Raw genomic sequence first — 16,344 nt, forward strand, 5'->3', positions numbered from 1 at the left:
TCTACATTCTAATTTGACTCCATTCTCTTGTCTTATTTTCTTTAATTGACAACTTTGCTAGAGAAAAGCTGAACATGTTCTCTGCTATTCATCAATAATCATTCATGCACTTCATCATATTCTTTCAGTATTAGTGATGACCTTAGAGTAGTTCAAGGGACTTTACATGACAAATGAGTCATGGGTTATTTGCAGTTGAATATGGCTTTTAGGCTTTTAGCAGCTAAAAGTAATCAAATCAAAACAAAGCCTTGATGGGTCCCATTTTGTTGACCCTGCCTAACTATTTAGAGGGTATAGTACCAGATTCTCTCCAACCCTCATAATTATAGGGAGGGTCCATCACTTTCCCATGTGGTCTTCTCACAAAAAGAAACCAAAATCAATACACATCAAAAGTGAAAAATAAGATCTTGAGTGCAAAATAATAGGAGGGCTATGTGATTAGTGACTGCTTGTCCCTTTCTCATACATTTAAGTGTCTAATTTGTTGTCTTCAGTTGTTCTTTTTGGACTTGAATCCAAATTTTTGTGGGATTAAAGTTGGTTTCATTGCCTTCATAAGGCCAATTTATTAGCCTCTTTGTTGTCCCCTCACCTAACCACACAGAGAGAGAGAGAGAGAGAGAGAGAGAGAGAGAGAGAGGCTCAAACCGACAACATACACTACCTACATGTCGTTGGTAATTGGCTATATACCCTTAGCAGTTGCTTGTAATTTAATCAGACACAACCATGGAATGGGGGACCGCATTTTGTACAACTTTTTTGTGAACCATGGGATACAGCAACCAATTTGTTACCAAGCTACTCCTGGTCCTGCGGTTTCACATACAAATTATTGACATCAGAAGCTCATTTTCTTGATTATCACCCAAAATTTCAATTATGGTCCTTTTTGGAATCTGATCTAGGCAAGTTGGTCCTGCAGAACCAAGCTAGTTGTCCTTGGTTGAGAACAGAAATGATTTTCGAGAAGAAAAGTTGAGCCAAGGGCCCAAGCTAAGGGATATATGGGCCTAGGTCTTTTGGGTTTGGAATTTGAAAGAAATATTTTGAACAAGCCTATTGGGTTACTGATCGATTACAAATGTGGGCTGTTAATCAAAGTGACAGAGAATTTTCTAACTGGTTTTGAGCAGTCTTCACCACTGTTAAATCTTGCAGTGTAAATTGACTGTAATGCTAGTCTTTAACTAGGCTGCTATGCAATGATGCATATGTCATTCTATGTTTATCCCATAGTTGGTGAAATGCATATATAACTAATTCTAAAGCTAAAGTGGAAATATATACACCGATTTATGATTCTTTAATCAAATATCTAATATGTTATATTGTTAAATTGTCAATTTGATATACAAAAATGTCAAGTACTCTAACAAGAGAACATTTTCCCTTTTTTTTTTTTTAAGTGTAACTACAAATCTTATCTCTTTCCAGTGTATTTAGACAACAACTGTGTAGATAGCAGACAAAACATCAAACATGTGCGGGTGCTGAACTGCTAAGCTAAATTCACTTGTTTTATCAATTGACATGTTTTCCAATGTAATTTCTGTCCCTTGGAGAAGATTCACTCACCAAAAGTCCAACAAAGTGCCTCAAATTTTGACTAGTTTTCCATGAAACCAAGAGTTGAATAGTAAAACCAACTCAATTTGCAAATGCGACTTGCCCACTTCCAAAACCAAATCCATGTTCTAGCTAGCTATCTGCTACTAATTTGTTCCTTGTCTGCTAGTTTCTTATTAGTTATCCCCATCTTCATGCTATTCACCATTTTGACTTCCACTATAATTGATAGTCAAAGATGGGGAATATAAAAGTAAACCCACTGTTTTGTTAATTAATTACCCCAACCAACAATAAAAAAAGTCTCAGACAAAAAAAAAAAACTTATTAATAAAACAAAAAAGGGTGGGCACCTGGCTAGATGCCTAGATTAAGAAATAAGAAATCAAGAAAATAAATGAGGGAATTTAAGTAAATGAAAATTGAGAAAGGTGTGCAACCTATGCCAGTTGGTTGGATAGATAGACCACAACAATTCTAGAACTTGTATGGATAATCAGAAAATGTGTACATGACTATATCATAATTGGACATGGGCATGACCGCATGATTCACTGCCTAAAAGAAAGGTAATGTTTTACTTTTTACTTTTTACTTTTGACTGGTCCATATTTATATTTAATATTTATATACCTTTTTACCCACCATACACATTCTTTCGTGCATTACGTGCATTTTGGCTTCAAAGCAGTGAAGCACCTATTGATTTGAAGTTTTGAACTAATTCTTTTTCTTTTTCTTTTTTCTGTTCAACTTTTCCATTTTCTGCTTTCTTTTGGTCTCTACAAAGTATAGACCTATCACTCCTTCAAACTAGGGATTAAATAATTGATATTATTTTATGTTGAAATTTTCGTTATTAATTTGTTTCAGAAATAATGAATGAATGATGAAGCTAGTCATCAGTCTTCATGAGATCGACAGCTTTTTTTTTTTTGGAGAAATATTGGACCCAAAAGTCCAAAGATAAATAAGTAAATAAATATTCGATTATCACGTGGAACAACAAGCCATTATTTTCTTTGAAAAATAAATAAGTAAACAAGCTATGTATTATCTTCTTAATTTCCTTGAAAATCAAAATAAATACACTCCTAAATGTGGTAATTATTAAAGCGAAGGACCTGAATAATTTAATGAGTGCTTTAAATTGCAGTCCAAAATTAGAAAAATTATTAAACTCAAACCCAACCAAGGAATTAAATTTCGTTTTTTTAGGGTGTTGAAATCGAAACACATGTTTAATAATTTTTCGGGAAAATTTTGCCGAAATTTATCGAAATTTACCGAAATTTACTGAAATTTATCTAAATTTACCGAAATTATCGAAATTTTAATATTTTCTATTTTCTCCAACTTCATAAATTCACCAAGAATAGCTCGAGACTCCAAATAATTCACCGAAAAATTCTACGAACTCGTATTGATGAGTACTAATTTTCTATAACCTCAAAATAGTCAAATTGCTTTCAAAAAAATTATGAAAAATCCTACTCTTATAATTTAATTCTGAAAAAAATAATAATCGTCAAATTCTTGAATTTTCATTTTCTAAAATTCATTTCCACACAACTAAGCTCTAGAACCACAACCAAAGGTCTAAGTTAGTTAAAATAAATTTAAAGAAATTTCTAATTCCTTAAAACAAATTTGAAAAATTTAAGTAACAAAATTACCATAAGTCAAAATTTGGGTTGTTACACTTAGTGAAGACAAAGCTTGGCTAAGTAAGAGACACGGGAAAAAAGGAAGGAAAGATAAAAAATATAAAAAAAAGACTGAAGATAGAGGCACGGGGAAAAAAAGTAAGGAAAGAAAAAAAAAATAAAAAAAATGAGGGGGGGTTTAGGGCCTTTGAACAATTGGAAAGAAGAAAAAAAATGTTTGAGATTTCTTTTAGTTATTTTAAACCTTAAACTTTAATACATTTTTATATAAAAAAATAATTAAAAGTATCCTAAAGGGCTTAAAACCTAATATCCTAAAAAATATGGAGTATATAGGGTTTAATGTATAGATTATAGAGTATAAAGAGTGTTAGGGTATATAGAATATATAGAGTATTAGAGTTTAGATTTTAGTGTATAATTAAATTATACAGTATAAAGAATATAGAAAATTAGGATTAAATACCAAATATTAATAGTTTTTTAGTAAAGCAGCAAGACACTAATTTTTTTTAGTTTAGGTACTAACTTAGAGTAAAACATTTTGGATTAGGTCACAAATCAGTTTGTTATACAGTTGTGACTATCGAACAGTTACAGTTGTAATTGTCGAACAGTCACAGTTGTGACTATTTATAATTATAAAAAATCAAAATTTTTAAAGGTTTCATAATTTTGATTTAGGTTTGGAGGATGAAAGTCCTATAACCCAAAAACTAAACATTAAAGTTTAAGCCTTATAAATATTGAAAAAATAACAAATCAATAAAAAGTTATGATTGTTAAACAGTCACAGTTCGATATAACTATATTTTTTAAAGTTGGTACCTAAACTGAAATTTAATACTTAAAGTGAAATGACATAAATGTTTTAGTATTTGAAATGAAAAAACATTATAATTTGGTACCTAAAGTTAATGGACCTTAAAGAATATACTAATTTTGTTTATTCATTATACTAATTTTATTTAACAGTATTTGCTACAGCACGCATTATATTCACCTTATATCACATGAAACCTACTATATTATTTGATTTCTTCAATGTTTTTTATCAATTTAGTAGATAATATGTTAAATAAACATATGGTAAAATTTTATTCAAAATTTTCGTATTTTGATAGTAATTTCCGTCATTTCCATCTAATTTATGTCGAAATTTAAAAATCTTCAAAATTTCCGTCCAAATTTTCTCGAAACTCGAAATTTAATTCCTTGAACCCAACTGACCAAAAGTTAAGTTGCAGACCAAATTTTAAAAAACACTCATCTGTTACTATTCACGTGCATTGTTCATCTATCACTATTCACACGATTTTTTAAAAAATATATATATTTTAACAACATCACAGAACATCATATGAAAAGTCATGCTTACCAAACCACATGCAACAATATTTTTCTTTATGCTTATTCATGATCATTCTGATTTATGTTTATTCTGATTCTTACTCATTTTGACTCCTACTCATTTCGATTCTTACTCATACCGATTCATGCTTATTCTGATTTATGCTTATTCTAATTCTTGTTTATTTTGATTTCAGTTTAGTAAATATGTATGGATAGATTGAATAACAAAGAAGTAAGATTAATTAATTACTCGTAATCAAAACTAAGATACCTTAATTATTTAATGAATTAAGCAGTTGTTAGGTAACCCAGTTGGAATGACGTAGAATTACTCACAATGCACCCATGTTCGATCACCCCTCCCCCAACTAAAAAAAAAAAAACTAAAATACCATAGTCAAATTTCGTATGCTTTTGTATGAACAGAAGGATGACTCATATTGATTATGTAAATTTCGAAGGTTTTGATATATACATATATATCCTTGTCATTGTAATTAGTTATATGATATTTTTGATGTTACTAGCTACACTCCATTAGTGAGTTCTGGATGTTAATTGTTTTTAATGCCATGCAAAATGCATGAGGGTGGGTCCAATTTCATACGGAACCACAAGATTATTAAGAAATTATGTTTTAGGTCAATATGTCACTGTTAAGCTGACATGGATACATATATCTACGATCAGTTTTAATTAAATCCCAAAAAAAATGAAAAACAGCAAAGAGTTAATAAGTTATTGATTAACAGAGGGATAATTATAAATTTATAACTAGAGTTTACATTCCCAATACGTAAAATATACTTTGTTGAGCTTGAATTGCATTAACATATGAATTTCTAGATGCATGTGGGATATATTTTGTTGGGTTTGATATATCATATATGTGTTACAAACTCAAAACTAATTAACACTTAGGTTGACCTGCACAAATCGATTAATTAAGTACCATAATAAAAGGGTTAATCTCAAATTGTTAATTACAAATTTCCTTATTTTTTCTTCAAGTACGTACGTTGGTTATATTTCTAAGGTAAATTCTCACAGTTACATTCTAACTTTGACGTCTTTGGGTTGGTCTTTGGTTAAAGAGCGATTAGCCACACTCATTGGTTACATTCTAATCACTCTCATATGTTGGTCTTGCAAGAGCGATTAGCTATGGATGAATGAATCAATTGCAATAATATGGCCATGGATTCTTGCTGGAGCGATAAAAAAGGAATTGAGGTTTTCAAATTTACATGTAAGGTTAAATTGGGCATTTAATTTATAGTGACGGGGAGTGTTTAACTTAAAAAATAATTAATTTAAAATAACATGAATTTATTAGAGCACAAATTAGGGAACCAATTGTAGGGCTTATAATTTTAGGTAAAAAATATAGTGCCTAGGATTTTTCATATATATATATATATAGTCGTCCAATCATGTCAATGATCAACCAACAATCAAACAACCCATATGCGCCCCTTGGTTTCTCGGTCTCTTTTTTGACTTCTCCAGTATCCACTAATCACTTCAGCCACCCTCTCAATATCGATCTATATAACTCTTTTCCATATCCCTCCAAATTTCTCAACCTTTCTTACATGATTCTTGGCAACTTAGCAATACCGAACAATCATATTCCATCGTTTTGAAACTACTTCACAAACCTCAGGTAAGCTTCAAACTTTTTTCATATAGTTTTGGCAAAAATGATGGTCACCCTGCTAATTCCAAACTGATTTTCTTTTCACGAAGAAAATACCGATTCCCAATTATAGCAATGGAGATTCAAGAAAACCACTTGCATGATTCATGGTCCGAGACAGAAAGCACAGGAGGAGTTGGGTATAGCGGCCCATTAAGCGGCCCACTAGTGGCCCACAAGAGGAATGGCAGCACCAGCAGCAAGAAAAGTGCTAGATTTATTGATGAATGCTATGTTGAAATCACACTTGATGTTCGTGATGACTCAGTTTTGGTGCAAAATATCAGAGGGGGTGACTCTGAGACTGCAATGCTAGCAAGCAAGCTAGCTGAGAAAAGGCCATCACATAGATCGTCATTGTCTCTTGGCTCCCAACTCTCATTCAGATTGAGGCAAGTGTCCCAAGAATTCAAGCGCATGACATCTTCCAAGAGCTTCAAAAGGGTGGATAGGACCAAGTCTGGGGCTGCTCGTGCCCTCAAAGGTCTCAAGTTCATGACCAAAAATGTGGGTAGTGAAGGTTGGTCTGAAATTGAAACAAGGTTTAACGAATTTGCTGTTGATGAGATACTACCTAAATCGCACTTCGCTCAATGTATAGGTATGTAATGAAATATCAGGATAAAATTATATGTGTTACATTAATATCACATTTCTAATAAAGGTGAGACTCACTTATCGTGTGATCAGGGATGAACGAGTCAAGTGAGTTTGCTGGTGAGTTATTCGATGCACTGGCTCGGAGGAGGGGCATAACATCATGTTCCATAACCAAGGCTGAGTTGCGAGAATTTTGGGAACAAATTTCAGATCACAGTTTTGATGCCAGGCTACAAACCTTCTTTGACATGTGAGGCTTCATTCACTGCTCACTCTCAATGCATGCATTTGATTTTGACCAAAACGATTTGATTATTTTGTATCACAATTGGGTATTATTAATATTGAGTGCCTAATTTATAGCTCATACAAAACAATCAAAAGCACAATTATTGGTACAGCTAGTTGAACATGGGCATCCTCATATGTGATAATATGCTCTTGCTAATCATTCTGCTTAAACATATTTTAATAGAGAGGGTACAGATATATCAGATAAGCCTAAACTATTTGGAAGTTTCTGATATTAACGGTATGGTGTGTGTATGTTATTTTAATCATATTTGGTCTTGGACGAATATATTAAACATAAATGACATTATTTTCTAGTTATGGACTGGCCCAGATGGCCATTTATTAGATATGATATTGAAATCTTGGGAAAGAAAAATTATTAAACGACATAAACTACACTGTCTCTTGTTAACACATGCATGGTGGATGCAGGGTGGACAAAAATGCAGATGGTCGGATCACAGAAGAGGAGGTGAAGGAGGTCAGTTATTTGGACATTGAAATGTGAAAATGAAATGGTTGGATTTTATGAGTCATATGATTTAAAAAACAAAAAATCTGAATAATTTAATTTTTCAGATTATTGCCTTAAGTGCTTCAGCTAATAGGCTGTCCAAAATTCAAGAACGATCTGAGGAATATGCAGCACTGATCATGGAAGAGCTTGATCCAGACAACCTTGGATATATTGAGGTTTACATCTTTTATGTTTTCATTTTAATTGGGCTACGGCCCAGCCTGTTTTGGTCCAAATCCCAATGGGCCAAGCCCATCTTAATTGGACCCACCAAACAATTTGTGCCTGGCTTTTGCAGTTGTACAACCTGGAAATCCTACTTCTCCAAGGCCCAGCCCAATCAACGAACCTAGCCACGGACAGCCGCATCGCAAGCCGGTTATTGAGCCAAAAGCTGGTTCCAACCCAAGAGTACAACCCAAGAGTACAACCCAATAAGGCGGTGGTACCGGTGGCTCGCCTACTTCACGGAGGACCATTGGAAGCGGATTTGGGTCATTGCCTTATGGGTTTCAATATGCACGGGCCTCTTCACTTGGAAATTCATTCAGTATAAGCACCGGGCCGTCTTCCATGTAATGGGCTATTGTGTGTCCATAGCTAAGGGTGGAGCTGAGACCCTCAAGTTCAATATGGCCCTAATTCTTCTACCCGTTTGCAGAAATACAATTACTTGGCTAAGAAGCAAGACCAAGTTAGGGGTGGTAGTTCCCTTTGATGACAACATTAATTTTCATAAGGTAAGGTGCTACAAAATTCAATGTATTAAATTTTATAACTTTTTATTCAATAATTCAAACAATATTTACCAATTATCAGCATAGAACACATAATCAAACGATTTATCATATTTTTTGTTTAGGTGATTGCATTTGGGATTATAATTGGAGTTGGACTACACGCAGGTTCACATTTAACATGTGACTTCCCTAGACTATTACACTCAACCGACGATGAATATGATGCAATGAAGCCGTTTTTTGGTAGCAAACGGCCAGATGACTACTGGTGGTTCGTGAAGGGCACCGAGGGATGGACCGGGGTGGTGATGGTGGTGCTAATGGTTGTAGCCTATACACTAGCACAACCTTGGTTTCGCCGCAACAGACTGATGAACCTCCCTAAGCCCCTCAAAAAACTCACAGGGTTCAATGCCTTTTGGTACTCCCACCACCTATTTGTCATAGTCTACATCCTCTTTATCATCCATGGATACTTTCTCTACCTTTCCAAGAAATGGGACAAGAAAACTGTAAGTGAATGCGTGTTTCATAAACTTAATTATTGTACTACGTAGCACTCCTGACCAGCACAATTACACACTTACACATTTTCACAAAGCTAGAAAGCACAGAAAATTGTGCTAAAACATGGCAGGTCCTTGTTACTTTTTGTTGTTGATGATTTTATTATAACGTGCTAGAATGGTGTTTGATGAATTGTCACAGACATGGATGTATCTCGCTGTTCCAATCATACTATATACATGTGAACGTTTAATTCGGGCATTTAGGTCTGGCTATAAATCTGTAACGATTTTGAAGGTACAACATTTATGCTTGAAAGTCTATCTTCTTTCCACTAGTGGGTGCTAATACTGTAATACATCATTTGATTTTCTCTTTATCGAAAAGCTATATAAATTTATTTTAATTAATATCCACTTTGATTGATTAATTTCAGGTTGCAGTTTACCCTGGAAATGTTTTGGCACTACACGTGTCAAAACCAGATGGATTCAAATACACTAGTGGGCAATATATTTACCTGAATTGTTCTGCTATTTCCCCATTTCAATGGTAATTTCCATGTATAGTTTTCTTTTTTGGTCACTATTTTCTTTATAAAATATAATATTTAGAATCTCAATATTTACTTACTGTTAATGAGAATTTTTCTTATAGGCATCCCTTCTCAATTACTTCGGCTCCCGGAGACAATTATCTAAGCGTTCATATTCGTACATTGGGTGACTGGACATCGCAGCTCAAATGCATTTTCTCTAAGGTAATTCATTTGCATAAACAATAATAATATCATTGATTTCTTTGACATAATTTTGTACATGATCCCTCAAGCTTTGGCGTATGAATATTTGTAGGTTTGCCAGCCTCCATCTAGTGAGCAAAGTGGCCTTCTAAGAGCTGATATTGCACAAGCCAATATCAAATCCAGGTAATTTGTGCTATCGTAAATATTAAAAGATAATCGTCTACAGATATCTAAATAATCGTGTTTTTCCGTCATTAATGTATGTGGTAAATTCTATACAATATCTAATATTAATAATGTTAAAAATACATGTCACAATATATAATATTTTGAACCAAAATATTTGAATATGTACACCCATTATCATTTGATTTTGATTTTGATTTGAATACTGTGCAGGATGCCGAGACTCTTAATCGATGGTCCTTATGGGGCTCCAGCACAAGACTACAAAGAGTACGAGGTGCTCCTACTTGTAGGCCTTGGAATCGGTGCCACCCCTTTAATAAGCATAGTCAAAGATGTGCTTAGCAACATTAAACAACAAAAAGAAACAAAAATGGTAGACAATGAAAAAAGATCAAAATCTAATTTTGAGACCAAACGAGCTTACTTCTATTGGATCACAAGAGAGCAAGGGTCTTTTGAGTGGTTTAGGGGTGTGATGAATGAGGTGGCTGAGAATGACCATGATGGGTTGATTGAGCTCCACAACTACTGCACAAGTGTGTATGAAGAGGGAGACGCTCGATCGGCTTTGATTACAATGCTTCAGTCTCTTAACCATGCCAAAAATGGTGTGGATATAGTTTCGGGTACAAGGGTCAAGACCCATTTTGCTAGACCAAATTGGCGTAACGTTTTTAAGCATGTGGCTGTTAAAAACACTGATCAACGAGTTGGTAAGTACAGCTACATAAAACCATTTTTCGATACTGTTTTTTTTTTTTTTTTTTTTTTTTTTTTTTCAAAACCCACGTTTGGTAACCCATTTTCGAAAATGGGTATTCGAAAATAACTCAAAAAGGGATAATAAAGGATAAAAAAAATTGTTTTTCTGGGTTTGTTTTTTATAATTATTGTCCTACTCTGTTTTTGCTTGTCGTTTTGCTACAGGAGTGTTTTACTGCGGTGCACATGGATTAGTTGGGGAGTTAAAGAGGCTGGCTCAGGACTTCTCCCGGAAAACTACGACCAAGTTTGATTTCCATAAAGAGAACTTTTAAATTCCCTACTTGTTAACCTCCCCTTTCTGGTATACATGCATTAATGTGTAAGTAAATAATTAATAATATTCTCAGATTCATAATTCTATCTTTTTAATTATTATATTTATTATTTTCCAAGTTGTACAGTTGCAAAAACTAGAATATGAAGTAGATGGTAGTTCCTGTACTATGAAGTTCTGTATTTTTTTTTTTTTTTGGTCAAAGACGTTCTGTATTATTAGGTGCATGTATTAAGCATATATCATTCAAACTTCAAAGATGCTATCTTCTTGCTTTATGACAAACGTTGGCAGATTAATTGTAAAAAAAAAAAAAAGCAGATTAAGGAAGTATTGCAGGAAAAAACTGGACCATTAGTTTAGTAGTTGTTAAAGGCTAGCTTTATTCTGAATGCCTTCTAATTGTAAAGTTCTTCCTACAGCCTATTGGTACCAAATTAAGAAATCCTTGTTAAAAAGCTTCATATTTAAATCATTTAGTAAAACTATTTGTACCCTTTTCTTTAGGCCAACCAATAGACAAGTAGTACACTGCTCAAAGTTTGTAAGAGGCTATAGTTTTAGTAGTTAAGAGTATTTTATCTTCATGCCGAATAACAGAGTTTGAATCTTCTCTCCTTTTTAATCTTTCTTATAATTGAAAAAATATCTCAATACACACCCTTTTTTTCTCGAAATCTAACCCATGATCTAATAGACCTAACTTTTTGAATTTAGTAGAATTTGCCACTGACCAATGAAAATCAATTGATAATTAGAGAAAATAGGCATGCATTTGCCCTCCATACTTATCACCAAAACCTGAAATGCTAGCTAGGTTCTATTTGTATGCACAACTCTGCAAGTGTCATTTGGGTTTGATGTAAAATTTTCAAATCAAGAGGGAAAAAGGAAGAGGAATATATACGAGAGATAGTACGATGATCAAATCAGAGCGAAATGACTGCATTCTTAATCAATATGATCATAAAGTTATTGCACAAGAGTACAAGACCAATTTTAATTACCTTCTCATCACTTTTCTCCATCTTTCTTTCCCTTAAACAAAAACATATTCTATAATAAGTGCAGATGAAGGGCAATATTGTAGAGAAAACTATTTGTATGTACAACTCTGCAAGTGTCATTTGGGTTTGATGTAAAATTTTCAAATCAAGAGGGAAAAAGGAAGAGGAATATATATGAGAGATAGTACGATGATCAAATCAGAGAGAAATGACTACATTCTTAATCAATATGATCATAAAGTTATTGCACAAGAGTACAAGACCAATTTTAATTACCTTCTCATCACTTTTCTCCATCTTTCTTTCCCTTAAACAAAAAGTTAAAAACATATTCTATAATAAGTGCAGATGAAGGACAATATTGCAGAGAAAAACTGAACCACTAGTTTAGCAGTTAATAAAGGCTCTAGCTTTATTCTGAATGCCTTCTAATGGGAAAGTTCTTCATACAGCCCATAGGGACCAAATTAAGCAATCCATGCTAAAAAGCTTCATGTTTTTATTATTTGATAAAAATAATGGTACCCTCTTCTTTAGGCTAATAGGCAAGTAGTACACAGCTCAAAATTTGTGAGGGTTTGTAGTTTTTAGTTGATAGCATTTATTTTTACATTTAAGAACAAAGTTTGAATGTCCTCTACTTTTTTACTTTATTTGTAACCTAAACAATATCTCAATATACCCAACATTTTTTGAAATCTAACCCATGACATATTAAACCTAACATGGCATTTAGTAGGGTTTGCCAATGATCAATGAAAATCAATCGGTAATTAGGCAAAATAGCCATGCATTTGGCCTGCATACTTAGCACCAAAACCTGAAATGCTACTCAGGTTTTATTTGTATGTACAAACTCTGCAAGTGTCATTCGCGTTTGATGATTTTGCTAGTTATCTCCAGCATGAAAAAAAGAATAATATAAGGAGAGAAATATAATTGATAGGATGTTCAAATCAGAGCCAAATGACTGCATTCCTAATCAATTTGATTATAAACTTGATGAACAGGGCCACCAATTTTAATTACCTTCTCAGCAGTCATCACTTTTCTCCATCTTTCTTTCCCTTAAACTAAAACTTAATCTATAAGGCTATAATAAGTGCAAAAGCAGGAGATTTGGGGTTAGATGGGGATTATATCAAATGTTACTTTGTTGCATTATAAAACTCAAAATGCCACTAATCTTAGCTAGCAGAAGCATCAAATCCTAAATTGATAGGTGTCCACACTCCACAGTGTCCATTAGAAAACAGGAAGTTCTATAAAAATAAATAAAAGAATTTGTGTGGGAATTATAAATTTATCAAATCTTTATGTGACATTTTATTGTACTAAATTACTAATTAATTAATTAAATAATTAAATATGCCACCCCACTGGCACCGAGCACCAACTTCTAGGACCCCACTGTTTTTTCCATTGTACTACTCCATTGCCCCTCAGTCACTAGATCTCTCTCTCTCCATCATAAAGACCCTCACTTCATTCTCAAGCAACCCAATTGCCACACTCATTGCAATTTGCACACCCCCCCCTCTCTCTCTCTAACACAAAAGTTGCTCTCTCTCTGCTTCTGTCAACTCTCCTAATGGCAACAACTGAGGCCAAAGCTGAAGCTAAAGAAGCTAAAGGAGCTGAAGAAAATTCAGAGCCTCTCAAATACAAGGTGGAATTAAGCATGGTTTCTGTGAACACCAGCCTTGTTCTTTTCAGCAATTTCTTCAACTCTCTCACATGTTTCTAACACCAACCTTATTCTTCTCTGTTTTGCAGACATGGGTGTTGAAGGTCTCGATCCACTGTGAAGGCTGCAAGAGGAAAGTCACAAAAACCTTAAAGAACATTGATGGTAAACCCAAAACCCTGATTTCAAAGTTCCTTTGATTTTTATTCATACATGATCTTATTCGATCTTTTTCCTCTGGTTTAACTCTTCCTTCTAAGCTTCTCTTACTTTTACTTCACCTAGCTCTGTTCTATTCTGTGACTTCTGTCTCTATAGTTCCCTAGCTCTTCTTCACTTCTTGTACCTTTCATTTCTGTGGGATATGGGTTTTGTTCATTTAAAATGTTATATATTGTTGTTGCTGATTTTTCTTAATTTGTGGTTTTCAGGGGTTTACAAAACAGATGTGGACATGAAGCAGCAAAAAGTGACAGTAACAGGGAATGTAGAGGCAGAGACTTTGATCAAGAGATTGGTGAAGTCAGGGAAACATGCAGAGCTGTGGCCTGAACCGAAGGCGAATTCGAAAGACAAAAAGAAAGGCAAAGGTAAAAACAAAGAGAAACAAAGCGACCCAGAAAGCTCCGAGGAAAGCCACAACCATGGTTGTGGTAATCATAACGAGAAGGAGACTGTGAAAGTTGAAGTGGTTCAAGTTCACGACTCTGGAAGAAGCTATGAAGGTGGTGGAACTAGTAAAAATGTTGACGGGGGTAATATGGTCAAAGTGACTGAAGGCGGTGGTGGTGCACCGGCTAAAACCGGTGGCAGCGGTGGAAACGTGAAAGAGCCGAAGTCGGCTGAGGTGAGGCAGACTGTGAACTTGCCAAGCCAGTCACCGGTTGCTGAGAAGAAGAGTGGCGGCGGCGAAAGTGATTCTGTTGGTGAGGAGAGCGGTGGCGGCGGTGGGGGTAAAAAGAAGAAAAAGAAGGGGCAAAAAGGGAACAATACCAATGCTCATGTTGAAGTTAATGAGGGTGAAGAGTGTGGTGATGCACCGCCAAGCACTGAATCACCAAATCATGGGCCTCAGGGGCCACATGGGCTTAATGGACCAAATGGGCATCACCTGCTTAATGGGCCTCAAGGCCATTACCCTCACGGTCCTCATTACCCTCGTGGCACAAGCCCTGTTCCAGTACCAACCAATCATAGCCATATTCCAGCTCCAGCCAATCACAGCCCTCCACATCATCAAGTGTACCAATACCCGTACCCACGGCATTACTACGGACCTCCAGTTCATGCAATTAGCTACAATACTGCGCACCCCAGCAGTAGCTACGGTGCATCCCATTACGCAGCACCACCGCCGTACATGAGCTCACACGCGTACGTGCATCCCGGTTTTGAAACCGAGAGGGAGGCCCCACCGATTCATATGGACTCCTACTCATCACAGCCATCCGATTCCTTCGAGCTATTCAGTGATGAGAATCCAAATGGGTGCCAAATTATGTGAAGGGTTTGTGCGAAATGACTGCTTTGGACATTTTGGTGTTTGAGAGGGAGGAAGCTTATACTGCTTGTATAAGTTGCATGGAGATGGTTTCTTTATGTGTAATCTAGTTATGTTGATATAGGAAGGCAATGTAGTTTAACTTAGGGGGTGAGGGAAATAAATGGGCTTTAGGAGGGGTTTTTGGGGCACTTTTGGCTAGTATTTAGTACTTTTTAGTCCTTCTGTTAAAGTTGAATGAAGGAGTTATTAGCATTGTAATTTCTAATGTTTGGTTTTAGTAGGTCTCCAATTCTCTCTCAGCAGCACCCTTTCTGATGTGTAAAGTAGATTTGGCATTTTGACTCATTAAAAGATGGTGACTAATGACATTTTATAAGGGTTCATGCATGAGTGCTTAATGTGTGTTCAAGAATCAAGAGAACTATAAGTCTATAACTTCAATCATGTGTCCAAAATTTAGTGGCCATGAAGAACAAAAATGCTTGGCTCCTTACATGCAAGAAGTCATTCTACCATTAAGTGGATCACAATTTGACATGTGCCTAATTTTTTGCTTAATGATTGATTCATTCTTGTAAGTCAACACATGTTAAATTGTAATTGACATGTAAGGAGTTAAGTATTCTTTCACAAAGAAAAAAGGAAAATGCAAACATTCAAAGTTTTAAACCAAAACACTTTGACCCACCTGATCTAAGCTTGCTTTGGCCTTTGTAGGCTTTTTGCTGCACCCCCTGCTAAGTTTATGTTATTTCCAAGGACCCATGGTGCACTTTTTCTTGATTGTAACTTGTAATCTTTCAAATACTTCTGTAATTTCCATTGCCGTCTTTCAAATACTCTCTTACTGATGTGTAAAGGAAAATTTAATGGATAAAGTGGGAAGATTAAAGCCTAAAGGAGGTTTACATTACATTGTGAACTGGAAAGAACAATTTACAATGTGTAAGGCCCTAGATTTTTTGTCTCTTTCTGGAACGTAGAAACTAATTTCTAGATTCCAATGAATATAAAAAATATTGAGCCTGGGCTTGATAGATTTTCTTTCCCTTCTCTGCTTTGCTGCTTACTTCTTTCTTCTGTGTCCAGTGCAAATGGTGCATTTTGCAGCTGATTGTGTGAAAGAAGAAAATGTTTAAATTCACCAAATAAATTTTTTATTATTTTTTTCTCTCATAAACTCAATCATTAAAATAATTGATCTTCAAGAAAGGTTTTACT

At 34.8% G+C, this 16,344-nt stretch overlaps 3 protein-coding genes across 4 annotated transcripts; all 3 read left to right on the forward strand.

The window, feature by feature from the left end:
- The first annotated feature begins 6,369 nt into the window (after positions 1 to 6,369).
- Positions 6,370 to 8,261, forward strand: LOC147281059 (respiratory burst oxidase homolog protein B-like). The gene is made up of 5 exons (XM_086246475.1): positions 6,370 to 6,895; positions 6,985 to 7,144; positions 7,621 to 7,669; positions 7,768 to 7,881; positions 8,004 to 8,261. The coding sequence occupies exons 1-5, from the start codon at positions 6,370 to 6,372 to the stop codon at positions 8,259 to 8,261; spliced, it is 1,107 nt and encodes a 368-aa protein (XP_086102601.1).
- On the forward strand, positions 6,442 to 10,923 carry LOC147281060 (respiratory burst oxidase homolog protein B-like). 2 transcript variants are annotated; one of them, XM_086249308.1, is made up of 13 exons: positions 6,505 to 6,586; positions 6,623 to 6,895; positions 6,985 to 7,144; positions 7,621 to 7,669; positions 7,768 to 7,881; positions 8,004 to 8,445; positions 8,568 to 8,957; positions 9,154 to 9,249; positions 9,389 to 9,504; positions 9,610 to 9,712; positions 9,807 to 9,880; positions 10,097 to 10,599; positions 10,814 to 10,923. In XM_086249308.1, the coding sequence occupies exons 6-13, from the start codon at positions 8,284 to 8,286 to the stop codon at positions 10,921 to 10,923; spliced, it is 1,554 nt and encodes a 517-aa protein (XP_086105434.1). In that variant the 5' UTR covers positions 6,505 to 6,586; positions 6,623 to 6,895; positions 6,985 to 7,144; positions 7,621 to 7,669; positions 7,768 to 7,881; positions 8,004 to 8,283. The 2 variants fall into 2 exon arrangements, with proteins under 2 accessions (XP_086105433.1, XP_086105434.1); XM_086249307.1 differs by having other exon boundaries at positions 6,442 to 6,895; positions 9,807 to 9,895.
- Positions 10,924 to 13,491: 2,568 nt separating this feature from the next.
- On the forward strand, positions 13,492 to 15,451 carry LOC147281061 (Heavy metal transport/detoxification superfamily protein). Its single transcript, XM_086248532.1, has 3 exons — positions 13,492 to 13,601; positions 13,709 to 13,784; positions 14,051 to 15,451. The coding sequence occupies exons 1-3, from the start codon at positions 13,524 to 13,526 to the stop codon at positions 15,121 to 15,123; spliced, it is 1,227 nt and encodes a 408-aa protein (XP_086104658.1). The 5' UTR covers positions 13,492 to 13,523; the 3' UTR covers positions 15,124 to 15,451.
- Positions 15,452 to 16,344: the final 893 nt, after the last annotated feature.

Source organism: Dryas octopetala, chromosome 6 (assembly GCF_963921425.1).
Source record: "Dryas octopetala chromosome 6, drDryOcto1.1, whole genome shotgun sequence".
Lineage (NCBI taxonomy): Eukaryota > Viridiplantae > Streptophyta > Magnoliopsida > Rosales > Rosaceae > Dryas > Dryas octopetala.

Bases quoted from the DNA above. Each gene is read 5' to 3' on its own strand.
- LOC147281059 (XM_086246475.1), top strand. From the start codon at position 6,370: ATGGAGATTCAAGAAAACCACTTGCATGATTCATGGTCCGAGACAGAA. The intron at 7,670-7,767 runs GTCAGTTATTTG...TTAATTTTTCAG, and splicing joins CAGAAGAGGAGGTGAAGGAG to ATTATTGCCTTAAGTGCTTC. The intron at 7,882-8,003 runs GTTTACATCTTT...TGGCTTTTGCAG, and splicing joins ACAACCTTGGATATATTGAG to TTGTACAACCTGGAAATCCT.
- LOC147281060 (XM_086249308.1), top strand. From the start codon at position 8,284: ATGGGCTATTGTGTGTCCATAGCTAAGGGTGGAGCTGAGACCCTCAAG. The intron at 9,250-9,388 runs GTACAACATTTA...GATTAATTTCAG, and splicing joins AATCTGTAACGATTTTGAAG to GTTGCAGTTTACCCTGGAAA. The intron at 9,881-10,096 runs GTAATTTGTGCT...AATACTGTGCAG, and splicing joins CAAGCCAATATCAAATCCAG to GATGCCGAGACTCTTAATCG.
- LOC147281061 (XM_086248532.1), top strand. From the start codon at position 13,524: ATGGCAACAACTGAGGCCAAAGCTGAAGCTAAAGAAGCTAAAGGAGCT. The intron at 13,602-13,708 runs GTGGAATTAAGC...TCTGTTTTGCAG, and splicing joins CAGAGCCTCTCAAATACAAG to ACATGGGTGTTGAAGGTCTC. The intron at 13,785-14,050 runs GTAAACCCAAAA...TGTGGTTTTCAG, and splicing joins AACCTTAAAGAACATTGATG to GGGTTTACAAAACAGATGTG.